Below are 9919 nucleotides of genomic sequence, written 5' to 3'. Positions count from 1 at the left end.
TCCACATTCCATCAGCACAGCAAGGGTTCATCAGCTGACCCTATCTGTGGAAAGGGTTCTACCTGGAACCAAAAGGGTTCTACCTGGAACCAAAAGGGTTCTTCAAATTATTCTGCTATGGGGACAGCAGAAGAACCCTTTTAGGTTCTAGAATGCACCTTTTTTTCTAACAGTGTAGCTGTAATGAAGCTTCTAATGTCTTCTGCCTGTTCACAATTAGTTGGGGTGGCAGGTAACCTAGCGGTTAGAGTAGCCTAGCAGTTAGAGCACATGGTTGGCAGGTAGCCTAGCAGTTAGAGAGTAGGCATGGCAAGTAGCCTAGCGGTTAGAGCTTAGGGATGGCAGGTAGCCTAGTGATGAGAGCGTAGGGGTGGCAGGTAGTCTAGCGGTTAGAGGGTAGCGGTGGCAGGTAGTTTAGCGGTTAGAGGGTAGGGGTGGCAGGTAGCCTAGCTGTTAGAGAGTAGGGGTGGCAGGTAGCCTAGTGGTTAGAGGGTAGGGGTGGCAGGTAGCCTAGCTGTTAGAGAGTAGGGGTGGCAGGTAGCCTAGTGGTTAGAGGGTAGGGGTGGCAGGTAGCCTAGCGTTTTGAGGGTAGGGGTGGCAGGTAGCCTAGCTGTTATAGAGTAGGGGTGGCAGGTAGCCTAGTGGTTAGAGGGTAGGGGTGGCAGGTAACCTAGCGTTTTGAGGGTAGGGGTGGCAGGTAGCCTAGCGGTTAAAGCATAGGGGTGGCAGGTAGCCTAGCGGTTAGAGAGTAGGGGTGGCAGGTAGCCTAGTGGTTAGAGGGTAGGGGTGGCAGGTAACCTAGCGTTTTGAGGGTAGGGGTGGCAGGTAGCTTAGCGGTTAAAGCATAGGGGTGGCAGGTAGCCTAGCGGTTAGAGAGTAGTGGTGGCAGGTAGCCTAGCTGTTAGGAGCGTTGGCCCAGTAGCCGAAAGATCGCTGGTTTGAATACCTGAGCCGACTAAGTGAAAAATCTGGCGATGTGCCATTTGAGAAAGGCGTTTAAATCCTAAATGCTCCTCTACGTCCCTCGCTAAATGACTAAAATGTAGTTGTTAGGTTACTAAGAACTCAAATGTTGTTTAAAAGCCATGTGATCTGTACAATTTAAAACCACATAATGTACCAATGTACTGTAACTTTACATGTTTATTCCAAATTAGACCAGTTCATTTGTTAGAAATGGGCTCTAAAACAGGGACCTGGCTATCATCAATATATTTATATTATACCCATCTGTGGTCTCGTACAGATGTAGGATCTTCATTTGAGCCAGTTTGCTACAACGGGAAAATAATCCTGCAGCAACAGGAATTGTGTATATTTTAATGAATGGACATTTTTGTAGGTGTTGATACATTTGTCATTAGGGCAAATCAAGTCTGACATTTCAAAGTGGAAATTACACACTTTAAAAGCCTCTTTAAAAGTAATATACATTAGAAGTTTGCATTTCCTGCTTTGCAGAAAAAGTGATCAATAACAAAAGAGTGATGAAGATCCTACATCTGCAAGAGACAACACTATTATAATGCTACGACACTGAACAAAGATATAAACGCAACACGTAAAGTGTTGGTCCCATGTTTCATGAGCTGGAATAAAAAATCCCAGAAATGTCCCATACACACAAAAACCTTATTTATTCCAAATGTTGTGTACAAATTTTTGAGGAAAGGGGGATACCTAGTCAGTTGTCCAACTGAATGTATTCAACTGAAATGTGTGTTCCGCATTTAACCCAATCCCTCTGAATCAGAAAGGTGCGGGGCGCTGCCATAATCGACATCCACGTCTTCGGCGCCCAGGGAACAGCGTTTTAACTGCCTTGCTCAGGGGTCGATAAATTTTTTGTTAGGGCAAATCAAGTCAGAATTATGTAAGTGGAAATTACAAACATTAGGAGCCTTTTTAAAACTCAAATACACTATGAGTTTGCATTTCGTGCAGTTTAGGAAAATTCTGAGTGATCAAAATAAGTTCCTCCATTTGTATGAGTGTTTCCCTTTGTACAACCAGCCATTTCGAAGCACAGAATACTTCTGTTCTGCTTCCAAGACAAACCCGTCCGCCCCCACCAACCCATTCCAACACACATGCAAACACACACACCATGAAGGAAGCTTGAGTATCACATACTGTATACCTTCAGAGAAATGTTGAAAGAGCTATGAAAACTGAGAACCACAAGGGACAAGGACAAAGGGAGTCACAGCGTCTGGCTTCTAAGTAGTGGTTACTAAGAACTGGCCACAAAAGCAAAAGCGAGGTTTACAAATAGAGCAACTTCCAAAGTGATAATAGCGATTAATTGTTGTATAAAGATTCTATTCAGTTTATTTTTTACAGATGCTCTACAATGATTGATATGTGTGCAAGTCTAATGCCCATTCTAGTATGGTACAGCTATTATCTCAGAGGATTGTGTTGTTTACACAGACAGTCTCTCTGTTCCTTTGGTGATGTTGTTGTGGGTTTCACTTGTTCAAAGAAATCTATTGCCATCAGGGTTTGCACGTCTGATAACACGATGACTTCAAAGGGAGATGACTGGTAGCGTTACATTTACATGTGCTTGTTTATTTGTGTATAAACCAACAGACTCTCTGGGGTTTGAATAACTCCAAGCCCATATGAGACCATTTTTGTGATGCCATTGGGATTGGCTTCTTTGATGTCTTCCAAGCCATGTCAAGATCTGTAGAAGTGAATGCAGGATGGCCATGAATTCAAAGGAGTAATCTGGTTGGGTTATTAAAAATATTTTTTGTGACATGCAACAATTTCAAAGATTTTACTGAGTTACAGTTCATATAAGGAAATCAGTCAATTTAAATAAATGTATTAGACCCTAAGCTATGGATTTCACATGACTGGGCAGGGGTGCAGCCACGGGTGGGCCTTGGAGGGCATAGACCCACCAGCTAGGCCCAGCCAATCAGAATGAGTTTTTCTCCACAAAAGGGCTTTATTAGAGAGATAAATACTCCTCAGCACCTCTACAGACTATCCCGCAGGTGAAGAAGCCAGATGTGGAGGTCCTGGTCTGGCGTGGTTACACGTGGTCTGCGGTTGTGAGGCCTGAAGGACGTACTGCCAAATTCTCTAAAACTACGTTGGAGGCAGCTTATGTTAGTGAAATTAACATTACATTTTCTGGCAACAGCTCTGGTGTACATTCCTGCAGTCAGCATGCCAATTGAACACGCCCTCAAAACTTGTAAACAAATTTGTGCACAACATTTGAGAGATGTATGTTTTTTGTGGTATGGAACATTTCTGGGATTTATTATTCCAGCTCATGAAACATGGGACCAACACTTTACGTGTGTCACGTTCCTGACCTATTTATGTTAGTTTTTGTGTGTTAGTTGGTCAGGACGTGAGGTTGGGTGGGCATTCTATGTTATCTGTTTCTATGTTGGTTTCGGTTTGTCTGGTATGGCTCTTGATTAGAGGCAGGTGGTTTGCGTTTGCCTCTAATTAAGAGTCATATTTAGGTAGGGCATTCTCACTGTTTGTTTGTGGGTGATTGTCTCCTGTGTCTGTATGTATGTTCGTACCACATGGGACTGTAGCGTTTGTTTGTTTCGTTTCGTTTCGATGTCGTCCGTTTCCTGTACGTAAGTTTATGTTTAGTTATGTAAGTTTATGTTCAGGTTTCGTTCAACGTCGTTTTCTTGTTTTGTAGTTTGAAAGTGTTTTTGTTTCGTTTCGTGTTGCCATCATCGTTGTTAAATAAAGATGGCTTATTTCCCAAAGCCTGCGTTTTGGTCTGAGGATCCTTCTCTCCTCACCTCATCCGAGGATGAGGAGAGCGTCACCCGTTACAACGTGTTGCGTTTATATTTTTGTTCAGTGTCGTAGCATTATAATAGTGTTGTCTCTTGCAGATGTAGGATCTTCATCACTCTTTTGTTATTGATCACTTTTTCTGCAAAGCATTAAATGCAAACTTCTAATGTATTTTGCTTTTAAAGAGGCTTCTAAAGTGTGTAATTTCCACTTTGAAATGTCAGACTTGATTTGCCCTAACGACAAATATATCAAACCCTACAAAAATGTCAATTCATTATAATCCACATAATAATTCACATTTTCTGTTGCTGCAGGATTATTTTCCTGCTGTAGCAAACCGGTTCAAATTAAGATCCTACATCTTTAGTATTGTATCTCTATACATTCATATCTCTCAGAACATGTTATGACCTCCATGTATTTGCTTATTATTAATATGTGTGCATGTTTGAATGTTTTAGCTTTCTAAATGAAAACAAACAATATTCTCAACAATTTTAATTTGGGACATTTTGATTTGGGGAAAATGTAGCACACACTGAGGCAAGCGATACACTGGCAGGAATAGTACAAATATCAGCGACGGCATCGTATACTGAAGAGAACAAGGAACAGACACAGGAAGAGGAAGAGCATCCAGCGCAGTACTCTCCATACTTTCCACACTGGATCGTCTCGATCCAAGGACACTGTCACACTGTAGATATAGAGTCAGCTGAGGGTGAACCACATTGAAATGTAACACATGAAGAGTAATCTAGCCACTCATAGGTAAGCACGTCTGTGCAACTTTTACTCTACAGTTCAGGGATGCCCAATTCCGGTCCTGGAGGGCCGAAAATACTTCTGCTTTTTGTTTCTACCTGATTAGAAGGAGAGGATGAAAACCAAAAGTGTTCCTGCCCTCAGGGATCGGCATCCCTGATATAGTTAGTTTGTGCATTGTGCTGTTTTAGATTATTGAGTGGACATCCCCTGCGTTCATTTGCACATTATGCAGAAACAGTAGTGTCGACAATTTACAATACATTGGTAGCCTTATTTACTAAGCTATACCTTGTTGAATTGCTTGTAGCAGATATGAGACTTGTTGTTTGAGTCGTACAAGGTGTGGATCGTGATGTTGTCAACGTTGTTAGGGAAGTTGAGGTCTTGTCGTACTGTTTTGTGGTTTCTGTTTTGAGCCGAGATACAAGCCCTGCAGGAAACAGCAACTCACACAGCAACTCATAACGGACATAGCATAAAAAGTAATGGTATGAAACACAGGTCTCTTTAGAAACATTTGTAAGCTCTGATTTCACTAATAGTAATTGATCACTGGTATATGCAATGTTATATTCAATTCCTCAGAGAAAAATAAAAATTGTAAGCAACAACTTCAGGTACATACAGTACTTACACTCAGAGACAGTCAGGTGAAGAGGAAACGCCAAAGGACTGCTGGCTCTTTCAATTGCACACCAGTACCAGCCACTGTCCTCAGCTGTTGCTCCTTTCATACTGACTGTGAATAACCCAAGGGTTTTATCATCCAATATCTGAACATCACCGGTCAGATGTTTAGGTTGATCAGATCGAATGATAACTGTGCAGAAGTACCAGTAATAACCCCTGCACCAGAATTTGACCTTGTCCCTGTTGAATGGGTGATACTGGCAGGAGATGTGGACTGTTTCACCAACTGCACTCTTCACCTCTGAGGGTCCGGAGAGGGATGAGGCTGCTAAAGAAAATCACAAACAAACACAAGCATTAAACAATGTGTCTTAATTTAACAGTGACTAAAAATCTATAGTCAATGATTTAAAACAACATACCTTTTAATAAACATAAGATGATGAGATTGATCCAAATCTTGGTAGTCATCTTTCTGCTTCAACTCAATCTTTATCTGAAATCTATGACTTTAAAGGTTATGGAAATGGGAACTCTTTGTTTGTGGTGACTGGTGAAAGAGTTCTCTGCATTCAGACTGGGCTGTGAGGTCCACCCCTTCCTGTACCTGCTCTCTCTGGCTATTGGGCAGTTCCACACCAGGATACCCCAAATAATTTAGGCGCCTTCTCAGGTTGTTCTGGCAATTCAAACATAGAAACTTCATTGGGTGGAAGGATGTTTGACATGCTTTATACAATTGTATCACAAACAATCTTTGAGAAAATCATGATTAAAGTGGCCATTTTAGGCCCTTTTTAGACCTCTACATGCCTCCTGTAAGACCTTATGGTCTGTGAAACATACATGATACAGACATCATTGAGCTGTCATCAAAATGAATGTGAACAGAACAAACCAGTGGAACTAAGTAGTAGGCCTAGTAAATAAAAAAACAAGCGCCGCCAGGATAATGGCTCCACCGTAAACTCCACCTCTGACTGTTCCTGATGATCTTGGAACAGAGGAGCCAGCCCAGGTTAGCCTAGAATCCTACTCTAGCTGCAGATTTTCTTTCCAAAAACGTTCTGGAGATTTGTACTTACATAAGGTCATTGTTTGCTTGGAGCTGGTGGGGGTTCTTCAAAACCTTTGGACCTATCAATAACATTCTTCCAGTTAGAATAGCCAGCTTGGGTGAAGGCCCTGTTTGCATTAGCATTGGACTCAACACTGAACTTTCGACATGGGAAACTAAATGTTGCATCTGCAGTAACTGAGAATTCCAACCACTCTCTTCCTATGACCCAGATCAAATCAAATCAAATTGTATTTCTCACATGCGCCAAATACAACAGGTGTAGGACTTACCCTGAATTGCTTACTTACAAGCCCTTAACCAACGATGCAGTTCAAGAAATAGAGTTCTCGAAAGTATTTACTAAATAAACAAAAGTGAAAAAAATCTAAATCAAAATGGAACACAAGAAAATTACATAACAATAACAAGGCTATGTACAGCGGATACCGGTACCGAGTCAATGTGCCAGGGTACAGCTTAGTCAACGTTGTTTGTAAAGTGACTATGCCTGGGGTGGGGGGTCAATGGTCCTAGACTTGTCACTCCAGTACCACGTGCGGTAGCAGAAATAACAGTATATGACTTGGGTGACTGGAGTCTTTGACAATTTTTTGGGCCTTCCTCTGACACCGCCTCTGACATAGGTCCTGGGTGGCAGGAAGCTAGGCCCCAGTGATTTACTGGGCCGTATGCACTACCCTCTGTAGTGCATGACAGTCAGATGCAGAGAGGTTCCATACCAGGCGTTGATGCAACCGGTCAGGATGCTCTCGATGGTGCAGCTGTATAACTTTTTGACGATCTGGGGACACATGCCAAATCTTTTCAGTCTCCTGACTGGGAAAGGGGGGGGGGGTGTTGCCCTCTTCACAACTGTCTTGGTGTGTTTGGACCATGATAGTGCCTTGGTGATGAGGACACTGAGGGGCCCCAGTGTTGAGGATCAGAGTGGCAGTGGATGTGTGAATGTTTTGTTGCCTACCCTGACCACCTGGGGGCGGCCCGTCAGGAAGCCCAGGATCCAGTTGCAGAGGGAGGTGTTTAGTCCGAGGGTACTTCACTTAGTGATGAGCTTTGTGGGCACAATGGTGTTGAATGCTGAGCTGTAGTCAATGAACAGCATTTTCACATAGGTGTTCCTTTTGTCCAGGTGGGAAAGGGCAGTTTGGAATGCATTTGAGATTGCGTCATCTGTGGATCTGTTGGGGCGGTATGCGAATTGGAGTTGGTCTAGGGTTTCAAGCATGATGGTGTTGATGGGAGCCACGACCAGCCTTTAAAAACACTTCATGGCTACCGGAGTGAGTGCTACATGGCAGTAATCATTTAGGCAGGTTACCTTCACTTTCTTGGACACATGGACTATGGTGATCTGTTTGAAACATGTAGGTATTACAGACTCGGTCAGGGAGAGGTTGAAAATGTCAGTGAAGACACTTGCCAGTTGAGTACACGTCCTGGTAATCCATCTGGCCCCGCGGCTTTGTGAATGTTGACCTATTTAAAGGTCTTGCTCACATCGGCTATGGAGAGTGTGATCACACAGTCGTACGGAACAGCTGGTGCTCTCTTGCATGCTTCAGTGTTGCTTGCCTCGAAACTAGCATAAAAGGCATTTAGATCGTCTGGTAGGCTTGCGTCACTGGGCAGCTCACGGCTGGGTTTCCCTTTGTATTCCGAAATATTTTTCAAGCCCTTCCACATCGAGCGAGCTTCAAAGCTGGTGTAGTAGGATTCAATCTTGGTCTTGTATTGAAGCTTTGGCTGTTTGATGGTTCATCTGAGGGCATAGCGGGATTTCTTATAAGTGTCCGGATTAGTGTCCCGCTCCTTGAAAGCAGTAGCTCCAGCCATTAGCTCGTGCAGATGTTGCCTGTAATCCATGGCTTCTTTTTGGGAAATGTACGTGTTGTCACTGTGGGGACGACGTCGTTGATGCACTTATTGATGAAGCCAGTGAAGAAGGTGGTATACTCCTTAAGAATCCCGGAAAATACTCTTGTCTGTGCTAGCAAAACAGTCTTGTAGCGTAGCATCCGCGTCATCTGACCACTTCCGTATTGAGCGAGTCACTGGTACTTCCTGCTTTTGTTTTTGCTTGTAAGCAGGAATCAGGAGGATAAAATTGGTCAGATTTGCCAAATGGAGTGCCAGGGAGAGCTTTGCATCTCTGTGTGTGCTATTAAATGAATGTTTTTAGACAGAACATCTGCGGCTAGGTAGGATTCTAGGCTAACCTGGGCTGGCTCCTCTGTTCCAAGATCATCAGGAACTGTCGGAGGTGGAGGTGGCTGTGAAGCTGCCAGGATAATGGTATTTCAGAATTATATTTCAGAATCAAGACATTCTCCATAGACATACTCCATATGTTAGAGCACACGATAAGGAGTATAATTACATCAAGATGTAGGAAAAATGGCCACTTTCATCAACAAAAATGTTTTGATACAAATGCAAAAAACATGTCTAACGTCCTTCCTCCCAATGAAGTTTCTATGTGAGAATTTCCAGAACAATAGGACATACCAAAAATATTTTTGGGCTAACCTGGTGTTGAATCACCATATTCTCAGAAACCAAAACAAGGAGAGGAATTCATAGCAGAAACTGAGGGAGAAGACAGATCTTTTGCCCATTTAAAATGATTAACACTGTTAAGACTATAAAACTGATTAATACTGTGCCCCAGGGGACAGAGAGCTCATGTCCATTGAAACTGATTAAGAATGTGCCTCAGGGGACAGAGAGCTCATGTCCATTGAAACTGATTAAGAACGTGCCTAAGGGGAGAGACAGTGCTAATGTCCATTGAAACTGATTAAGAGTGTTAAGACTATTGAAACTGATTAAGAACTTTCCCCAGGGGACAGACAAAGCTCATTCCCATTAAACGGATAAAGAACATGCCTCAGGGGACAGACAGTGCTCATGTCCATTAAAACGGATAAAGAACGTGCCTCAGGGGACAGACAGTGCTCATGTCCATTGAAACTGATTAAGACTGTGTTGAAACAGATTAAGACTGTGGCCAACCAATTTGTATCCCATTTTGGTATGAAGATCAAATCAAACTTAATTTGTCGCATGCGCCAAATACAACAGGTATTACCGGGAACCTACCGGGAAATGTTCACTTACAAGCTCTTAACCAGCAATGAAGTTAAGAAAATAGAGTTAAGAAAATATTTAAGAAATAAACTAAAGTTAAAAATAAAATTAAAAGTAACACAATAAAATAACAATACCAAGTCAATGTGCGGGGTCCAGGTTAGTCGAGGTAACTTGGACATGTAGGTAGGGGTAAAGGGACTATGCACAGATAATAATCAGAAGGATATGCAATACATATAGTTCATTGTGCATGGGATTAATTCATGGGATTAATTAATGGGTTTAATTCATGGGATTAATTCATGGGATTAATTCATGGGATTAATTCATGGGATTAATTCATAGGTTTAATTCATGGGATGAATGCATAGGATTAATTCATGAGATTGATTAATGGGATTCATTCACAGATTTTCCATTCGCCCATCAGTGTCCCCTCAAAATAAATATATCAGCATGCATGACGCCTCTTGGGGCAGATAATAACATACGGAGGAGGAGAGAATTGATAGTGCAAAGTGCATATCACCATACTCATATCAACATATGATGTAAATT

The 9919-nt window shown here is 42.4% G+C and overlaps 1 protein-coding gene across 1 annotated transcript; it reads right to left on the bottom strand.

Moving 5' to 3' along the window:
* Positions 1-4304: 4304 nt before the first annotated feature.
* On the bottom strand, positions 4305-6285 carry LOC129816184 (CMRF35-like molecule 3). The gene is made up of 4 exons (XM_055870423.1): positions 6276-6285; positions 5195-5518; positions 4849-4990; positions 4305-4489 (listed from the first exon to the last, which is right to left on the bottom strand). Exons 1-4 carry the CDS (start codon positions 6283-6285, stop codon positions 4369-4371), a joined length of 597 nt encoding a protein of 198 aa, XP_055726398.1. The 3' UTR covers positions 4305-4368.
* Positions 6286-9919: the final 3634 nt, after the last annotated feature.

Source organism: Salvelinus fontinalis, chromosome 19 (genome assembly GCF_029448725.1).
Source record: "Salvelinus fontinalis isolate EN_2023a chromosome 19, ASM2944872v1, whole genome shotgun sequence".
Taxonomy (NCBI): domain Eukaryota; kingdom Metazoa; phylum Chordata; class Actinopteri; order Salmoniformes; family Salmonidae; genus Salvelinus; species Salvelinus fontinalis.
Note: the sequence above shows the minus strand (reverse complement) of the source record. Positions and strands in the feature narration are given on the sequence as shown.